Source organism: Ornithorhynchus anatinus, chromosome 10 (genome assembly GCF_004115215.2).
Source record: "Ornithorhynchus anatinus isolate Pmale09 chromosome 10, mOrnAna1.pri.v4, whole genome shotgun sequence".
In the NCBI taxonomy this organism is placed as follows: Eukaryota; Metazoa; Chordata; class Mammalia; order Monotremata; family Ornithorhynchidae; genus Ornithorhynchus; species Ornithorhynchus anatinus.
In genome coordinates, this window is record NC_041737.1 from 42,059,961 (window position 1) to 42,081,160 (window position 21,200).

Genomic DNA, 21,200 nt, shown 5'->3' on the forward strand with positions numbered 1-21,200 from the left:
TATTTTCCTCTTTAATAACTACTGTGGACCTCTTACCCATGAATATCTTGAAATGCCTCATGAACCTATTGCCATTTTTGGCCAAACCACTTCCTGTAGGAACAGATACCACATTTACAACCACTGTGTGAAAAATGGTTTCTCTGTGTGTGTTTTTTTAAGAAGCAACAGTTTATGATTCATTTACTCCACATCCTAAATGATTTTCTTAAGTTCATTTATGCCCCGCTCTCTTTCCAAACTAAAAAGACCCAATCTTTTCATCTATCATACAAAAGTTATACTTTCCCTAACACCTTCTCTCCTCTGTACCTTCTTCAACTTCATGTTCTTCCTAAAATGTAGTGAGCAGTACTGGATGCAGTAGCAAGATTTTATGGAGTGAAGCAATGCTTTCTCTTTTGGAGGAAGCCCTTCCTGTTTGTGTTTACCACTGACTGACTTTTTTATTTGACCAGCTATATCTCCTCCACTTATTGCTAAGACTTGGTCAAGACCCTTAACCACTCTGAACCAAGTCATCTAAAATTTCTACCTTAAGTTTCCTCGTCTCCAAAATATCACTTACTACTTCTACATCCATATCCTCCCTCCTACAGTACCTACCAGGGTAAGGTTTCTGGAAAATGGTGTTGGGATTAATTAAGCAAATATTTGCCCACACAGGCCAGACACCCCCCATCCCTCAGAGATTTCCTCTCTGAAACCCTCGTCTTTCTGCATATACTCTCCTCCAATTAAAAGGGAAATGAGATGTAAATTCACACCTCTTCCAAAACCCATAGCAAGCATTCTCTTGGCCTAGGCCAAAATAAACAAACCACAAAAATCAAACTAACAAAACAAAACCAACCACAGAACATGACCTGTAAATAGTCGGTTTGTTTTCTTTACCTTTTTTTAAGCATTTTAATTTATGTGCTTTCTTCTCTGGGTTATCCCCAAGCCAGGGCAGCAATTAGAAGTCAGAAAGCCTCAAGCGGAGCCCATTCTTGAGAGGTTGAGGGGGATGTTTGATGATGAGAGGGTTGCTATTCAGAAAGCCTATGTGGGAATGTTCAGAAGGAAAGCCTGTTTTTGGTCTTTGTGGGCAGGGAATGTGTCTGTTTATTGTTATATTGTACTCTCCCAAGTGTTTCGTACACTGCTTTGCACACAGTTAGCGCTCAATAAATACAAATGAATTAATGAGACCTATGCAGACTTTCGATTTTTCATCCATACGATTCAAGCACAAGAAGGCAGAGTGTGAGGAAAAATCAGACTGGAGAATCAAAAATTATGGTCCCTTTCCCCATTTTATTAAGGGAATTTACTTTGAGGCTTTGAATCTGAGCTCTCCTTAAAGGCCACTTCTCCCTTCTTCAGGATAGCCACATTTTGAGACATCTTTTGTTGTTCTTTGAACTTAAGGGGGAAGAAAAGACTACTGTATTTGCACTGGTGCCTACAAACTGAACATTTCTCTTTCACTGTAATCTAGGACCACCTGGGGTGAAAGAACAAGAACCAGACCTGTTGAGACTTAAAAAGGGATGTAAATTCCCTAAAGCATTTTATAAGGAACCGTGTTTCATTTTACGGTGTGTTAGTGTGCCTAATCAATCGAAGGCCTGTATTTCAGACAACTGTGAACAGGAAACCAGGGTTAAATTGAGAAAGGGAAAGTGAGATCTGGGTTGGAGATATTTTCAAACAGTCCATTTGTAGGTTCTTCCAGGGTTATAGCCTTTGAACTCCTTGCTAATCTGAAGAGGATTAATTACATTGCATTTGTTATTTGAAAAATTGGAAATGTAAGAATCAATTATGTCAGCACAAGAAGCAATCAATTTTTTTTTTAAGCCATGATCTCATCTGGTTATTCAGTTCATCTGCCTGAATCTGGTACATCTAGCTGTTTGGGTAATGAACTCTGACTGAGATATTTATGAGAATGTATCAAAGCATAACATTGCAATCACGGTACCAAGCATTGTAAGTGGAATCGTAATAACCAAGTCTTCAATTAAAGCCCAAACAGAAGCCTGTCCTAAATAACTTTTTTAAACAAGCATTTATTTTGTTTGTCATTAGAAAATACGGCTTTGGGGTTGAGACCTGTAATAAAATATCTGGGAGAAGAGTACAATTAAGAACAGGAAATATGAAAAGGCAATATTTGCTAAAGTACTTTAAACTCAGCTGTAATAAAATAGGAACTGTGACTTAAATTTTCTAGGTAATCTTTTAGAGCTAAGTAGATATTTGGACTTGAAAAGTGTTTGAAATTTTGGAGTGTAGTTAATTTGTAATGATATGTTCAGGGGAATCAGTGAATTCCACAGAAGTTACACCATTCTTTGTTGACTGTCTGTTATAGTAGGTCATTTTTTTACACAAAACCTTTCCAACAAAAACCGAGACTCATCTGTCCTCCCTGAAGTCTTCTTTTCTAGCAAAATAACCAGATTGTTACGTTGATTGGGCAGGCTCTAAATGAAAATCATTTCATTTTTCAACCAGCAAAAAAAAAGAACTTTGTTAGTTTTAAAAATAAATTCTATGTGTATGTTTTCGTGTATGTGTGTGATTGAGTGAGAGGGGCGTGAGTGTGTTCAACCATACACACACTCAGAAGGTGAATTTCACATCGGTGATGTCATCTTAAAATGAGAAGGACAGCTAAGGGGGTGTGTGTGTGAGAGTGAGAGAGAGAGGGAGAGAGAGAGAGATCCACTTGGGTCTCTGCATTCCCCAAACATTTGCAGATTAAGATGTTGCTCTATAGCCTCTAATTAAAATGAATAACTGGGCAAAATGCATTTTGGCAGGTGAAAGTTACAGGAGACACGTCTCAGTTGGGTTGTGTTCCAGCTGAAATGTCCCAATTAACTTTCCTAAAGAATCTGGCTCTCATCAGGCTCACACCACTGGGTTAGGATGTCCCTTCTACTGCCCCTCCACAGCAGAGCCCTGTCTGGTCTCTGAAAGACAAAGGTGGAAGTGTGAGCCCTAGCACCTGACTAGTAATGTCTCCCCCCTGTCCAGCCGGCCTCCTTTCTCAGAGAAAAGTGTTTCTGCTCAATCAGCAGGATTGGAGCAGCGTGGGATGAATTATTGGTCATTTTTTTCATTATCTCCCTCCCCTGCCTGGCCCAGCCAGTTTTTAATTATGAGACTGAGGGTCTGGGCTGGGGTATGTGACCATGGTTTAAGTCAGAATGATGATGACTGGGGAGTGGAGAGGAATGCCTGTGAACTTCCTTTGAAGTGACACAATTGGCCAGCCCTCCCATTCACTCTTCCTTAACACAGTACCGAGGGGCTTCCTCTGGGCTGGTCAAGCCTGCCAAATTACCCAAAGGAAGGGAAGAATATAGTCCCTGCCCTCAAAGGGACTATGGGAAAGCATCTTGGCCTATTGGATAGAGCATGGGCCTGGGATCAGAAGTTTCTGGGTCCTAATCCTGGCTCCGCCACTTGCCTGCTGTGTGGCCCTGGGCAAGTCACTTCACTTCTCTGTGCAACAATTATCTTTAAAAATGTGGATTAAGATTGTGAGCCCCATGTGGGACATGGACCCTGTCCAACCTGATTAGCTAATATCTACCCCAGTGCTTAATAACAGTACCTGGCACATGATAAGCATTTAACAAATACCGTTAAAAAAAAACAACAACAAAAGTTGCGTGTTGTGGGCAGAATGTGCTCAAAGTTCTTCTCTTTTCTGTCCTTCTTCCCACATCCCCTTCTCAAGCACAGGGCAGGGGTGCCATCATTCATTCATTCATTCATCCAATTATATTTATTGAGCACTTCCTTTGTGCAAAGCAATGTACTAAGTGCTTGGGAGAGTACAGTGTAACAATAAATAGACACGTTCCCTGCTCACAGCAAACTCAGGGTCATCACTGTAGAGTCGAACCAGAGTCAATATCCAGAGTCACTTGAGAGCATGGCTGGGGGCTCGTTGCGTGGGCATTCACTCCTGGCAATTCTGCCATCAGGTTGGCTGCCATGACCAGATTCAGTTCATTGTGGCCCAGTGGAAAGGACATGGGCCTGGGAGTCAGGTGACTTGGATTCTAATCCTGACTCTACCACTTGCCTGCAGGGTGATCTTGGGAAATTAATTTAACTTCTCTGTGCTGTGCTATCAATATCTGTATTTCCTCTTTCTTAGATTGTGAGCTCCATGCTGGAGCGCTTAACAAATGCCACAAGTATTATTATTATTCTATCATCTTCTCTAAGCACTGTATGGAAACATTTTGTGGTGGATTTGTACATTCCAAGTGCTTAGTACAGTGCTCTGCACACCATAAGCGCTCAATAAATGCAATTGAATGAATTGAATGAATGGAAAATGGGGAAGTGTGAAGTGGTGAGGAGAGTGACAGGCTGCTGTCTCCCAAGGAACAATTCCAGCCTATATCCCCTGGAAGCTCCTTTCAAACAGAGAATCAAGGAGGAGGAAACATAAGGAGGTTGTGTGCTCCTCCACAGACCTAAGGGGGCACTGAGGAGCTCCAGATGGGAGGATTTATATCATCAATTCATCTACGCTCTCCCCAGTCTTTCACAGTCACAGCCATTTGGTGGGAAGAACAAAAAGTAGTTTGGAGATCCAAATGGGTATGTCAGTTTGTCCCCACAATTTTCATTTTTGGATGTTAAACTGAATGTACTGAGTTACACTTCCATCAGTTAATCAATCTTATTTATTGAGTGCTTACTGTGTGCAAAGCACTGTACTAACCATTTGGGAGATTATGATACAACAACAAACATTCCCTGTCCACAATGAGCTTACAGTCTAGAAGACTGCTTATGCTCTTTAATTTTCACCTGTATTAAGGGAAGGAGTTAGATGATAGGAGTCACTTCTCGTTCAGTCCTAGAAAATGCTCAGGACATTCAGCCCTTTTGAGCCATAGCCCAGCCTGTCAATGCTTTTTATAGGGCTCTGCATTCATTAGGTGCTCAAAAAATACCATTGATTGGTTGACTGATTGATTGAAGTAAATCTATCTGAAAACTGAATTCTTTTTGATTCATTTGAGTGGAAAATATTGGCAAGGAATAATTTTTCATTTTCCATTCTATTGCACTGTACTCTCCCAAGTACTTAGTATAGTGCTCTGTACCCAGTAAATGTTCTATAAATACCATTGATTAATTGATTGATTGATTTCTTCAGGTAATCTTTAACATGGGGATTGTGGAACTTGGTGCCTATAAATTCCTCAAGCCCATTGTGAGGCCTTAGGCAATAATAATAATTGTGGTATTTGCTAAGCGCTGGGATAGAAACAATTTAATCAGGTCCCACATGGGGCTCACAGTCTGAGTAGGAGGGAGAACAGGTATTAAATCCCCATTTTGCAGATGAGGGAACTGAGGACCAGAGAAGTTATGTGACCTCTCCAAAGTTACACAGCAGGCAAATGGCAGAGGTGGAATTAAAACCCAGGTCCTCTGACTACCAGGACTGTGCTCTCTCTGAAAGAACGGAGTACCCTTCTAGAGAAGTAGAGAAATTTGTTAATCATCATTGACTATTGGTCACATACTAGGAAACCTCTCCCCCTGAGCACTCCCCCTCCTCACCACAGCACTGTCAATTTCCCCCACTAGATTATAAACTCCTTTAAGTCAGAGATCATATCTACTAACTCTATTGTACTCTCCTAAATACTTATTCCAGTGTTTAGACTGTAAGCTCGTTCTCTAGACTGCAAGCTTGCTGCAGGCAGGAAATGTGTTTATCAACACTGTTACTCTGAACTCTCCAAAGTGCTTAGTAAAGTGCTCTGCTCACAGTAAGTGCTTAATAAATACAATTGATTGATTGTTGGCTCTGCATAGGATAAGTGCTTGATAAATACTAGTGAGTGAAAGATTGATCAAACTAGCTCCTCACTTTGATTTGAAAACCATCTTTCATAGAGCTCATGAATTTACTGAATTACCATTAGTCACCCACAAAAATGATCTTTTTCTCATTACAACAGTGCAAATGATCTGTTTCAAGACTTTTGGTTCTGGAAGACAATTATGGGCAGAGACCAAATTGTCACTTTAAATCCAGAAACCTGTGACAGAAGAACTAAAAATAGATAAAAGTTCAGCTAGCCATGGGGTCCACAGTAGTTTCTTCCTCTGCATTTGGATGTACTCCAATGTAACAAAACCAAATTCATATGTAAAAACATCTTCCGAGAGTTTTTCTGGCATTGCCGGTGATGTACAAATGCAATAATAAGTGAAACAAAATGGTTTGGGCTGTTACTCCAGGCCAGAGGAAAATATCTGCCTGCCAAATGGAAAACAGTCCTTTTTCAAGAAAGGAAGATGGTATGAAGTATGCGTACACACACGCACACACACACACACACACACACTCACACTCCCAAGATATTTGAAGCTAGTGGCTCTGTTATTTTAGTGGCTAGAGCACAGGCCTGAGAGTCTGAAAGTCATGGGTTCTAATCCCGGCTCCGCCACTTGTCTGCTATGTGACCTAGGGCAGGTTGCTTCACTTCTCTGTGCCTCAGTTACCTGACCTGTAAAATGGGAATTGAGGCTGTGAGCTCCACATGGGACAGGTACTGTGTTCTATCCTATTTGCTTGTATCCACCCCAGCATTTAGTACTCCCTGGCACACAGTAAGTACGTAACAAATATTATCATTATTTTCCTGATCTTACTTATCAAAATCACTTGATGTCCTTGAAGAATTTTACAGCACAACAATTGCATCAGACCTGAAGATACTTTTCTTTTGGAATTTAAAGGTTCTCTTCATCGGTGATTCAACCAACCGGGGGATAATGTACTACCTGATTGAGAGGGTGAACGAAACCCTTCAAGAATGGCAGAAGTTGCATGGCACAAAAACCTACCCCAACATCAACGATGGGAAAACCCTCATCAGTTATTCCTATTACCCTCAGTTCTGGATTGACGTTACCCAGCGGCCCACATTTGAAAAAGCCCTAGAACAACTTTTGCAAAGGTAACCCTCAGAACTTCAGCTGGCTGGGCTTGAAACCTCTTCCTTCCCGGATACATCTTGCTGGCAGACACAGTTACTTACTGCTCCTGACCATAAGTGAGATGTGCTGAAAATCTTAGTCACCAAAGTCAAGTGGTTGAAAAATTAGTGCGGTAGGGGAGGGTTGGGGGTGGGAGGGGGATGACAGGCGGGTCTTTGGATCAGGATGCCAGCTCTGGATCAGTGAAATGTAATGCAATGCTGGTAAAACGTTTACCATCTGTTTTAAGGCGATAGATGCTATTTTTCTTTCTGGGTTTCAGATCGAGTCCCCTTGAGAACACGGACCAGACTGTGTTGGTTGTAGGAGGTGTTCAGTGGCTCAATTCCAATCACCTGCAAATTATTCGGAAGGTTTTGAAAAGGTAAGTTTCAGTGTCAATTTATCCCCTACAAAATGTTAACATTGAGCTTATTGGTGTTGACTAGAGGTGTCACCCTATGTAATAATGGTGGGCACTTAACATATATCTTTATGAAAACCTGTTATAATGTGCCCACTTTCTGTATCTTAAATTATTTTGTCTAGAGAAAACTTATTGAATATCCTGGTGGTCATCAAAACCATAGGAATGGGGTTTCATCTGCCAGTGGATGGAGTGCATTCTTTATCACAGGTAGGTCAAAATCATATGGTGTCCCCGTGGAAAACTTGTTAGAGGTATGAAGTATTTAGTGCAGTGCTCTGGCCACAGTAAGCACTCAATAAATACCATTGATTGAGGCCATCTTGCTGTCCAAGGTAGCAATATTCATGAAAATGGATGAGCTTCCAGTAAATCAAGGAAATGTCCACATCAATAATAATTATGGTATTTGTTAAGCACTTTGTATGTGTCAGGCACTGTTCTACTGTTCTAAGAGCCAGGGTGGATACAAGCAAATCAGGTTGGACACAGTCCCAGTCCCACATGGGGCACACAGTCTCAATCCCCATTTTATAGATTAAGTAACTGAGGCACAGAGAGGTGAAGCAACTTGTCCAAGGTCACATAGACAAGTGGCAGAGCCAGGATTAGAACTCATGACCTTCTGACTCCTAGGCCAGTGTTCTATCTACTAATCATGCTGCTTCTAAGAGATTAGAGGTTCAAGTCAATTATTTCAAGGCTTCCGATCAATCAGTCGTTTTCACTGAACACTTACTGCGTGCAGAGCACTGTACTAAGCACTTGAGAGAGTACAATATAACAGAGTTATAAGGTACATTTCCTGCCCACAACAAGCACCTAAAGCTTCCTATTGACTTTAGAAGTAAGAAAAACCTCCCCAACTATTGCATTCTTTCTTCTTGGGGCCAAGCTGGGGAGAATTGGAGAATTGAGTGGAAGGGGAGAGAGTATATGCTCAGGTCCAGATTATGTGAAGGACTCCTTTTAACTCCCTCTTGTTTAAAAACCATGCACAGATTCATTCACAGTCCAGAGTCTCATTCAAGCAGCACCTGAGGCTTCCTACAGGAACCTGTCAGTCATCTGGGGAAAGTGACAGGGAAGGATATTTTCTGACAGAAGCTGCTGGAAAGAATATATTATTTTGAAGTCTGTGTCCCTGATACTTCCAGTAGTCCATTTTGGGGGCAGAATAGCCTTATTGGTACATTTTTAGGGACCTCGGAGAAGTCACCTCTGCTCAATCAATGATATTTATTGAGCTTTTATTGTGTGCAGAGCATTGTACTAAGCACTTAGTCCTGCTCTAGGTTAAAGAAATCTTAATGGCTATAGGGAACTCTTGGATAGGGTAGATAGGAAATACTGAATTGTTATTCACCTATTCCATGATTCCATAATAAAGGAGCATACAAAATTAACAGTACATCCAACAAAGAGTTAGACAAATGCATGGATTAATAGTCAATAATGAACCTCTAGGAGGAAAGTTAAGGGTGTAAGATTGTTCATCCCTAAGCACAAAGGTGGATGTCAAGAGGGTCAATATAACAGTTTCTCCAATCCAATAAACAGTTTCTCCAAATCCTGGGTTGGAAGGAACCAGAAAAGGTGGGATATACTTGTGAGTTTGTCTTATTTCAGTCGGTGGCTCTACTGCAGGCTAGAACAGCAAAACATTGGTGAAGGGGTCAGAGAGAGCAGAAAATAATAAAGTCACAGCCTTGCCCAGAGCTTGGTTGTTATGAAAATCTGCCCAGGATCTTCCAATATGAGGCACCTTATTGATTTGCTGGAGTTTATGCTGGGACAGCAAATAGAGTTCCCATAATACTTCAGCTTTTTCAAAGGGTTCTTCCTTCCCTAATGAGAACAACTCTGTGGTATTCAGGAGCACCTAAAAAGTGGGAAGGAAGGTTAAATTTGGTCCTGGAAGCCTCAAATTCTAACCATTCAATTGTAGATTGGATTTCCCTGTTGGATTACGTGAGGGACTCCCTTTAACTGAAAATAAGTTCTCTGTAAGCAGAGAAATTCCTTCTGAAATTATTTCTCTCACAAAACCCTGACACTACTTTCTTGCCTGCCACATGTAGCCACAGTCTACTGTACTTATTTCTTTGTTGAAAGTCCACTGCACATGGGTCTCTTCTGCTGGATCTGTATTTAATAAGCATTTGTTTAGAAATTGCTTCTCAGCTGCTACAGTAATTATTTTCTCTAGGAAAAAATACAATGAGTAAGAGATGGTAAGTACTCAATAATTGCCATGATTGATTGACAGACACAATTTTAGTCCATTAATATAATGGGGAAACTCTTTCATTTTGTTTAACGGTGGTACTTTTGGGTTTTGACGTGCAGAGTGAAGTAAAGAATTTATGGAAAGAAAATCTATTTATCCTGGATTCTGCAAAAAGATATGGCTTTGAAGTGGTCGATACATTCCAGATCACGATGGGCCGCCACAAGGAATTTCTGCAGGGGAAGTGTGGGTGCCATTTCCATGAGGTATGCATGCTGGCCTTTCTCCCTCGACAATATAGCATTCTGTATTTTTGCCAAATGTTTTGCATGATTTTTGATAGTAATTCCCTGTAAAACTGAAAGAGATCAGTATTTCTTTTGCAAATGAGACAGGGTGGGCTAAGGTCATTCCTCAGTATCATACAGCCAATCAAAGGGACGGTGACAAATAGGAGTCGAAATTCCCAGAACTCTTGGAAGTCAGAAGGACCTGGGCTCTAATTCCGGTTCCACCACTTGTCTGCTGCGTGACAATGGGCTTCAGTTCTCTGTGCCTCAGTTACCTCATCTGTAAAATGGGGATTAAGACTGCGTGTCTCATGTGGGACAGGGACTATGTCCAATCTGATTAGTTTAGTATAGTGCCTGGCATGTAGTAAGAGCTTAACAAATACCATGTAAAAAATTAGCATGGCCTAATGGAAAGAGCACAGGCTTAGGAATCAGAAGACCTGGATGCTAATGCCAGCTCTAACACTTGTCTGCTGTGTGACCTTGTGCAAATCGCTTCACTTCTCTGTGCCCCTTACCTTATCAGTAAACGGATATTCAATGTATGTTTTCCCTCCTCCTTTGACTGTGAGCCCCTGTGGGACTCGAACTTTGTCCAACCTGATTATCTCGTATCTACCCCAGCACTTAGAACAATGCTTGGCACAAAGTGAGCGCTTAACAAATGCCATTAATATTATACTCATTAATAAATAACATTTCCACCTCCCTCTCTCCATCCCCATCCTATTTCTTCTTGATCGAGCCTCGTTCAGTGGAGAAAACACATTGCCTTTCTCATCCGTCTTCAAATGATAAGTGTGGTTGGAATCTTCCAGAGGGCACTGGGGAATTCCCAGTGGACGCTGGAAAAACTGTAGTTGTTGGAATTTTCCAGAGAGGATTAGGGAATCACTTAACCCTGGTCTCCTTAACCTTACCCCCTAGGGGTGTTTCTCAGGATGTCTCCACTTTCCAGCGGTCCTTTCCCCTGAAGTTTGGTGGCCCAGAAAGCTATGAATTCTCCCAGTATGCTGGGCAGAAGCAGTGTGACCCTGATAACACCTCCCTTCATATAATAAATCCTCTTCTGATTTTGGACGGCATATTTTATATTTCCCCTGTGAGGTCAATGACCACTGTTACCATTTTGTGGACAATGAAAGAGAGGCACCCAACGAGGCCTTGTTTATGACTAAATAAGGGATCGGAGCCAGGAAAAGATTTCTCAGTTTCTGACTGATCAGGCAGTTGCTTTCGCCTACTCAGCCCAGTCCTGGTGTTTTCTACAAGCTAAAATAACGCTCGGGCCCCTTGCCTCCCTCCCGAAAGGAAATGTCCTGTCCCTTGAATCCCTTCCGTGTGCGTCAGAAGCCAAGGCGTCCGCACATCGAAAGCCCACGGTGGGGGAACGGCGGTTACGTTCCCAGCTGAGCCAGCCCATGATCCCAGGTGGCCACAGGAGCAGGCCAAATGCAGCCAAACCCACAGAAAACGGGGGGCTTGGAAAGACAATATACAGTCGTCTTGGCCTGTTTTAGTGGCCTTTTTACATAATCTGTCTTCAATTAGCATTTTTTGAGGGAGGGTGTCTGTTTTCCTTTTGCTGTTTTAGGGTTGGGGGTTTAAACGGAGCAGCGTGCCAGTGGTTTTGAGCACTGCTCCGATTAAAAACAGAAGGAGTTATTTCCAGTTGATCACATTACATGCGTCTTCTGTCCCAATGGCAACCAGTTTTCACTAACGGTCATGGAATCTGGGAGCAGAGAAAAGACACTTGAGTATTCACAATATGATTATTGTGGTAGTACTGACAGCCATAGCAACAAGACTTGGATTCAGGCCACACCTTTTTTTTTCCAAGGGGCTCAAACTGCCCTTCATACTGTCTATCAGTTTTCCTCAGGGTTCTAAACTGGTGGTGGGCAGGGAATGTGTCTGTTTATTGTCATATTGTACTCTCCAGAGCATTTAGTACAGTGCTCTGCATACAGTAAGCACTCAGTAAATACAAATAAATGAATGAATGAATGAGTCAGGTGTCGAATTGTACTTTCCAAGCGCTTAGTACAGTGCTCTGCACACATTAAACGCTCAATAAATATGATTGAATGCATGAATGAATGAAGTGTCATCACCATAAAACAAAGTTACCTCTGGCCAAGACTTATCTGGGTAGTTGGTCAGGCTTTGGACCAGCCCTCAGAGGTTGCCCTGGCCTGGATTTCTCTGACTTGACTCAACCATTTCTGCTTTTGGCCCCATCACAAACTAAGGCTGAAATCTTGGCAATCAGCTTTAATCCAGCCCTCCCTGTTTAATCTTCATTAAGGGAAATCCCACGTGTTCTATTTTCTTTGACTCTTCCAAGCACTCGGTTCACGGGCTCTGCACCTTGTCGGTGTTCAAGAAATACTGTTGATTGATTGACAGGACATGACAAGTGATACGGACCTTTATGTCGTGGTCAGCTCTTAATTTCACATTTTGAAAATGTTATGGTGCGAATAACTGTGACCTATCAGCCCAGGGGATTGAATGTTACAAACAAGTCAACAGCAATAATAGTTACGGCAGCAAGCATCGGAATATCTACCATTCCGAAATAAGACTGAAGGATCGCCCTGTTCTACCTCTACAGAAATTCAAAGCCTAGAGGTCCCTGTCCTTGAGAGTACTTTGGACAATTCCTTGAGTGTCTCCAAGTACCTTACCTTAGAAATGTGACTCTTATAAGTGTGAACCACAAAAACAAGATATGGTTCTGAGATGGATGCTGTGTCTGTGTCTGCGTGTGGCATGACACTTTTGTATCCAACCAACTATTCATATTCTCTCCCTTCATATCCAGCAGACCTCTACTCTCCCCATTTCAAAACGCCTACTTAAATCGCATCTCTTCCAAGTGGTCTTCCCTGATTAAGCTCTCACTTCCCCTCTTTTCCCTCCTTTCTGCATCATCTATACACTTGGGTCTGTATCTCTTAAGCACATTAATTTTCACTCCACCCACAGATCCTCAGCACTTATGTACATAGTCATAATTTATTTTAATGTCTTTCTAAACCATAAACTACTCATAGGCAGGGATCATGCCGACTCTATTATACTCTCAATCAATCAATCAGTGGTATTAATTGAGCACTTACTATGTACAGAGCACTGTTCTAAGTGCGTGGGAATACAATACAAGAACATTAGCTGACACATTCCCTGCCCATAGTGAGTTTACAGTTTAGAGAGGAATACAGACATTAATATTAATAAATAATTTATAGTAAATTTAAATATATGTACATACATGCTCTGGAGTTGAGAGTATGGTGAATATCAACTGTCCAAAGATCACAGATCCAAGTACATAGAATAGTGTTCTGCACACAGTAAACACTCAATAAATACCATTGATTAATTGATTGATTGAAAAGGCCACAATATTAATTCATAAAACTTGAATGACTGATGCTTGGCAGTGAGAAAGTTGAATATTTCATGGGGGGAAGAAAACTCTACACGCTCATAAAGGAATCCAAATATCAGGAGGAAAAGCTGTTTTTTCATTTTTGTTTTTTATGGTATATGTTAAGTGCTTACTGTGTGCCAGACACTGTACTAAGCCCTGGGGTAGATACAAGCTAATCAGGTTGGACACAGTCCGTGGACCACATGGAGCTCACAGTCTTAATTTCCATTTTACAGATAAAGTAACTGAGGCATAGAGAAGTTAAATGACTTGTCCAGAGTCACACAGCAGAGAAGTGGCTGGACCAGATAGACTGGAGGTTCTTGAGGAGTGGGGAGACAATGACTAGACTTTTTTTTTTTAGAAAAATGAACCAGCCAGCAGAATGAAGTATTATAATAATGTTGGTATTTGTTAAGCGCTTACTATGTGCAGAGCACTGTTCTAAGCACTGGGGTAGACACAGGGGAATCAGGTTGTCCCTCGTGGGGCTCACAGTCTTAATCCACATTTTACAGCTGAGGTAACTGAGGCACAGAGAAGTTAAGTATAGACTGGAGTAGGGAGAGACAAGAGGTGGGGAGAGACAGGACTCAGCTGAGTTTGTGAGGAGGCAGGTGCAGTAGTCAATGTGGGATAGGAGAAATGCTTGGATTAACAAGATAGCAGTTTGGATGGAGAGGAAAGGGTAGACTTTAGTGATGTTATAAAGGTAGGACTGACAGAATTTGGTGACAGACTGAATATGTGGGTTGTATGAAATTGTTGAGTTGAGGACACTGCCAAAATTATGGACGCATAAGATAGGGAGATATTGTCTGTAGGCTTGCCATTCTCTCGCCCATTTCTATGTGCCCCGATATGCTCATCCCACTTGAAACGTTTCCACAGCTTCTCTTCCTTACTTCCAAGCAGCTGCCCCTCCCTATCTAGAGAATCAACTTTTAAAATCAATCAGTCGTATTTATTAAATGCTTACTATATGTAGAGCACTGTACCAAGCACTTGGGAGAGTTGGCAACATAATTCCTGCCCACAGTGAGCAAGTCGCTAGTGTGAATCCAAATTCTAAGTTGAGTAAGCACGGAGCTTTCTTCCCTCTCTGAAGTCAGCCTGGTCGTCATCTGTTTCCTGCTTTCCTACTCCCATCCACTTTCTCCAGTATTCTTTTCTGCCCACTATAAGAAAAGTCTGACCTTCCCAGTCAAATTTATTGCTCTCCTTTGAGCGCAGCTCGTCCTGGAGAAAAGTGCATACTAAATCATATAGTATCATACCCCCTTCTAGACTGTAAGCTCCTTGCGGGCAGGGAACGTGCCTACCGACTTTGTTATATTATACTCTCCCAAACACTTAGTACAGTGGTCTGTACACAATAAGCACTCAATAAATACCACTGATTGAAAAGAGATAGATTTTTATCTTTTCTTGGCCTCAGAGGATTCGCTCCACCCTTTATTCTTCTGGGAAAAATTTACATAGTAACCCATTTGTCCTTGAATGAACTAAGAATGTCTGATAATCTTACTGGGGCCAACTGAACCCACCCTAAAACAGGGACAGAGATTACATCAGCCTGCATGGCTTATCTCTAGTTCTCTAACCAGAAGAGCAGAGAAGCCGCATGGCCCAATGGAAACAGTACAGGCCTGGGAGTCAAAAGACTAGGCTCTAATACCGACTCTATTAGTTGCCTGCTGGGTGACCTTGGGCAAGTCACTTAATTTATCTGCGCCTCAGTTTTCACATCTGTAAGATGGGGGTTCAGTTCCTATTCTACTTTCTACCTAGACTCTGAGCCCCATGTGGGACAGGGGCTGTGTCTGATGCGATTAACTTGAATCTACCCCAGGGCACAGAACAGTGCTTGATACATAGTAAGTACGTAACAAATATAACAAAAATAATAATGATTATTGTAATAATGAATCAGCCTCCTCATGCTAGGAAAGGGCAGGGTTCCATTGGGCATAGCCACCCTCATTCTTGGCCAGTGGCTGAACACTAGAGAAACATCTTGGGCATTACTTCCTGACAGAGGACCCAATCGAGCCGATCTGACCTGACTTAATCAAAGTCACTCGATCTGAGTCTCAATTTGGAAAACTCGGCCTGCTAGAATGGCAGGAAAACAACTCATTTATCTTGGCTGAGAGAGGAGCCTAATGGGACTTTGAATACATCATGACTCTAAATTTGTACTTCATGCTCACTTGCAATGTGGCCAAATGTTGATCAGGCGGGGATGTTTCTGGCACTACAGACTCTCTGGACCATTGTGTTTGTTTTACACTATTTCTGACCCTGAATAAATATGAGCATTGTCCTGGAGGAGGTCAAATTCTCTAGCTCTAGAACTTGAAATTGAAATGATGTTTCAGCACTCACCTTCTTCAAGAGGAAAGCAAAAGACACACGCACTCTCTGTCTCTCTCGCACACACCACTTACAAATAACTGTGAGTGGTCACCTCATCCTGGATCACTGAAGCATTTTATCTGACACCATCTACACCTCATCACTGGTGGATTTTCAAATGAGGCTGTGTAAACCAAGAGGAACTTGGGGAGGGTGTTAGGGGCTAAGAGACCTATAATTGGTTTCCCAGAGCTACCTCAGGGAGCCTTCTAAGTGGCCTAGTGAAAGGTGCCTTTAGCTCCTCATGTGTAAAATGGAGATTAAATAACTGTTCTCTCTCCCCCGAGACTGTGCGCTTCATAGGCACAGGGTCTATGCCTGATCTGATGACTTGGCACAGACCTTGTAGTCAGAGAACTTGGGTTCTAATTCTGGCTCAGTCAATTGATTGCAGTGGGACCTTGGACAAGTAACTCAGCTTCTCTGTAACTCAGTTTCCTCATATGAGGAAAATGGGGATTAAGACAGGAAACATGCACCTTGGCTCTGTTACACCACCAACTGCTTAGCTTAGTGCAGTGTTCTGCACGTTACTAGGGGCTCAACAAATACCACTTATTGATTGAGACCTTTGGCAATCAGTCAATGGTATTTGCTGAACAAGTACTCTGTGCACAGCACTGTACTAAGTGCTTGGGAGAGCACAATATAATAGAGCTGGTAGTAATACGACTCCTGCCCAAGAGGAGCATGCAGTCTGGAGGACAAGGTGGACATTAAAATAAAAGTGGGGGAAATGACAGAATATAAAGATAAGTGCATAAGGAGCTGGGGGTAGGGTGAATATAAAATGCTTTAGGGGTACAGGCCAAAGTACACTGTTTATAATTACAAACTATATGTTATTTACAGACCCAAGTTCAAGTCCTCCTGCCACCTCAAACTCAACACGTCAAAGACAGAGCTTCTTATCTTCCCTCCCAAACCCTGTCCTCTCCCGAACTTTCACATCACCGTGGATGGCACAACCGTCCTTCCAGTCTCACAAGCCCACAACCTTGGTGTCACCCTTGACTCCGCTCTATCATTAACTCCACATATCCAATCCCATGACCACATCCTGCCAGTCTCACCTTCATCACAACATCACCAACATCCGCCCTTTCCTCTGCATCCAAACTGCTACCACGTTAGTCCAGTCACTCATCCTATCCCGACTGGCTTACTGCATCAGCCTCCTTTCTGACCTGCCAACCTCCTGCCTCTACCCACTTCAGTCCATACTTCACTCTGCTGCCTGGATTATCTTTCTACAGAAACGTTCAGGGCATGTCAACCCCCCTCCTCAAAAATCTCCAGTGGCTGCCTATCAACCTCTTTATCAAATAAAAACTCCTCACTGTTGGCTTCAAAGCTCTCCATCACCTTGCCCCTTCTTACCTCACCTCCCTTCTCTCCTTCTACATCCCAGCCAGCACACTCCACTCCTCTCATGCCAACCTTCTCGCTGTACCTCGATCTCGCCTGTCTCGCCGCTGACCCCTGCCCCCTGCCCCACATCCTACCTCTCTCTGGTCTGGAACAACTTCTCTCCTCAGATCTGTCAAACAATCACTCTTCCCCCCCTTCAAAGCCTTACTGAAAGCACACCTCTTCCAAGAGACCTTCCCAGACTAAGCCTCCTCTTCCTCAGCTCCCCCTCCCTTCCACATCACCTAGACTTGCTCCCTTTGCTCTCCCCCCTCCCCAAAGCACTTATGTATATATGTATCTATTTATTTATATCGATGCCTGTTTACTTGCTTTGAGGTCTGTCTTTCTCCATCTAGACTGTAAGCCTGTTATGGGCAGGGATTGTCTCTCTTTATTGCTGTATTGTACTTTCCAAGCGCTTAGGACAGGACTCTGCATACAGTAAGTGCTCAATAAATACAATTGAATGAATGAATGAGATGTTGTGAAGGTAGAATCGGCCAGGTTTGGTGACTGACTGAATATGTGGGTTGAGTGAGAGAGCTGAGCCACAGATAATGCCAAAGTTAATGGCAAGTGGGCAAATCGAAAAATAATTTGTTGGTGCAGAAACCCAATGGTGAGACCTTCCTTGGAGGTGCTAAAGACCTCGTGAGTTTGAAAAAAAGGAACATAAATTTAAGCTGCACCATCAGCACTCTGAGCCTCTTGCACCCATTCACAATTCTCTGTGGAACTATGAGATGGTTTAAAGAGCATTTGAACATCTGAGAGCTTGTTATTGCCCCGTGGAATTCAATATCCTGCAAATGGCGATTACTATTCCATCTTCAAAGCCAGTTGAATCGAACAAAATACCACTTGGTATCTTTGACTTTACCTCACTAATTGTCTCTGTCTTTTTGCAGGTTGTTAAATCAAAGGCTTCCACAGACCATCGCCTTATTAAAATGAAACTCTCAAGGCACCATGGGGTGGGGAAATATTTTAGCAATCAAAGCAAACTGTCACGACTACAGGACTCTGCAACAAATGTTCAGTCACCATATCGTGTCAGAGGTCCAATTAATCGAGTCTATTCTGAAATCCTTCTCAGCAGGATCTGTTCAAGTCGAAGAACTACATAGGCTGCTACAGAAGAATTGTTTTAGTCAGAGATTCCCATTTCCCCAACTAATGATACGGGAACCATATCAAATGTACTACATATTTCTCTGATTGGTTGCACACATATGGCTAAAAACATGTGGCACTTTTCCTAAAGCTTTATAAAGTCAAGATGTGCCCCTGCGGATCTGTGGTTTCAGAATGGAAGATGGAGAAACGCAAAGAAAAAAAAATATTACTTGAAGTATCGCCAAGCGTTAGAAACAGCTGTGGGCAGGGCCATGTGCACTGTGATAGGAAAAAAGAAACGGAGACACTTTGACTGGAGGGAAAGGGAAGCTGAGAAGCTTGAGCCTCCGTTTCAACCTCACCAGTAGGTACATAAATAGGTAAGGGAGAAAAAAAAGTTACATTCCGTTAGTAAATGGGTTCTCGTGTCCTTGACCCAGCAGAAAAAGGGTAGTGCATTTGAGGATGGAAAACAGTTCTCAGGTCTTCCAGAGGAGGAGAAAGAAGAGGAATAGTGACCTATTTAGGAGGAGCCGGTGAGGTTAAACAAGAGTGTGCCTGGAGGAAACCGACTCCGCCACTTTTACTGAAAGACACTGTTGTCCTGAATGCCACTTAATCAGATTATTGAGACTTTTCCCAGGACTTTTCATTAACATTCCCCTTCCACCCACTGGGACAAACCCCAGTGGAATATCGGCAAATTCAATCGATAGTGACTTTGGAAGGAAACCAAATCTAGTATCTGGGGTGTTGTCATGTTTTTATTTTAAGATGATATAATATCAGTGATGTGTTTACGACTTATGTCACTAAAAATGCAGGGGAAGGGGAAAAAAAAATTCAGTTTTTCTTGGATTCTTCTGCTTTTTAAGAAATGAATAGGTACATTATTGCCCACAAACTGTTCATAAATATCCTTTAAATGTTGGGCAATCTTATTGCAGATTTTAGGCTTTGTTCATTCTATTTTTGATAAATAATGCAAGTTACACTTTAGAGCCTGAATAGTATCAGGGCAGCATTTTAATTCTCTCTCATAATCTATATTTTTCTTAATGTGGTTATGCATTCACAAGATGTATATAATTCAGTAATTCTAATTCTTATTTTAAGAATTGTCTTTTCTACAAATTTTAATTCAAGTGTTGTTCCTTTTCTGAACGTAGTCTAGTATATGCTGTTGTAGTTGGTATTTTTAAAACAAAAGTATTATTTTTTTAAGTGTTTAATGAGTTCATAACTGAAATTATCAAATGTGCAATAATACCTCAAATCAAATTTCATTACCACTTAGAAAATTTGATAATTTCCTTGATATAGCCCCCAGTGTCAATTTCAGACATTGTGAATTTCAATAAGCTTTACATACCCTATTTGATATGAATATATATATTTTTGTATGTAGTTATTAGAAAAAAATAAAAGGCAATCTTTATTTAAATAGCTATTTTGATCAATTTCAACAAAACCGGTTTCTCGAATAAGCAGTGCCTGTCTACATCAAATGGGTGATTTTTTTTGTTATTGTTGTCATGATACATTTAAAATACTCTTCCTTTGTACATATTCCAAAGTGTGGAAAAACAAGCTGTGTGACCTGGTGCATCAATTTATGCTTTAAAGTATAGAAATATCAATAAGCAGTATTGTATCCTTGAGGTCCATCTTTCTCAAATGAAAGAGAAATGTTAAATCAGTTCTCTCTCTACCTTACTTATCAGTATTAGATTCAAGAGGATTCCTATTTTCCTGCTTGGAAGTAACAGTATTCTGATAGGATGTAAAGAGTATTTGAACTAGTTATCAGTTTTAGATATTCTGAATTTTTACAAACATAAAGTCTTCCTTTTTTTTGAGGCCTTCATTTTAAAATGCTAGCAAGGATATCAATATTTAGAAAAGAGATATTGACTGGGCTTGGCAGTCTGCCAGAATGATCTAGACTGGAAGCAGAACACCAAAATGAAAATAACTATTTTGATTATTCTGTTATCTGAGAGCTAACTCTTTCCCTTCTACTAAGATTCTTAGAAGCCTTATGCTCCAGTGGAAAGAACATGGGTTCTAATCCCATTTCTGTCACTTAACTTCTCTGTGCTTCAGTTTCCTCATCTGCAAAGTGAAAATTCAATATCTTAGAGACCCATATGGGACAGGGACTCTTTCTTATCTGATTAGCTTGTATCTTAACACATAATAAGCACTTAACAAATGCTATTATTACTGTCTGTCTCAATAGATATAGAAAAAAATGGAAGTTTTGCTTCTTATGTGTGATGGATGAGGCTGAGGGGGATTTTTTTTCTTTGATGGGGGCAAGGGAGTGTATATAGAATAAATGAACATAGGTAGCTACTCCTTGGTTACAACCCAAAAAACTAAAGAAAGTGCTTTGCTGAAGCAGATATTTATGACTTTAAATTGACGGTCACCAGGGGATAGCTCAGAAGACGTGTTGGTGTTGAGCAGCAAGGTGCAATGAGCTGTTTGGCAGCCATCCAGTCTAATGAACACGTCCCCCGAGAGATCTCAGGAAAGCTAGAGGAGGATATCTCTGTTTGTCCATGAACTCAGTGCCTAGCTGATTTCACCTAGAGGTCAGTCAGTCAATGGTATGTATTGAGCGTTTACTGAGTGCAGAGCACTGCACTAAGCTCTTGGGAGAGTATGATATGACAATATAACGGACCCATTCCCTGCCCGCATCAAGCTTACGGTCTTTAGGAGGAGATACTCATCTTCCAGGCTGGAGCAGAGATGCAGCTGGCTTAGTGGAAAGAGCAAGGGCTTGGGCGGCAGAGGTCTTGCGTTCTAATCCTGGCTCTGCCACTTAGCCAT

At 41.7% G+C, this 21,200-nt stretch overlaps 1 protein-coding gene across 3 annotated transcripts in view; it reads left to right on the plus strand.

Moving 5' to 3' along the window:
* CPED1 (cadherin like and PC-esterase domain containing 1) overlaps positions 1–19,805 on the plus strand; it is a 212,607-nt gene extending 192,802 nt beyond the window's left edge. For all 3 annotated transcript variants that reach the window (XM_029074159.2, XM_029074160.2, XM_029074161.1), the window contains 5 exons: positions 6,781–7,001; positions 7,304–7,405; positions 7,570–7,657; positions 9,797–9,943; positions 18,152–19,805. In XM_029074159.2, coding sequence (XP_028929992.1) covers positions 6,781–7,001; positions 7,304–7,405; positions 7,570–7,657; positions 9,797–9,943; positions 18,152–18,370 — 777 coding nt within the window. In that variant the 3' untranslated portion in view covers positions 18,371–19,805. The remainder of the gene's footprint in view (positions 1–6,780; positions 7,002–7,303; positions 7,406–7,569; positions 7,658–9,796; positions 9,944–18,151) is intronic.
* Positions 19,806–21,200: the final 1,395 nt, after the last annotated feature.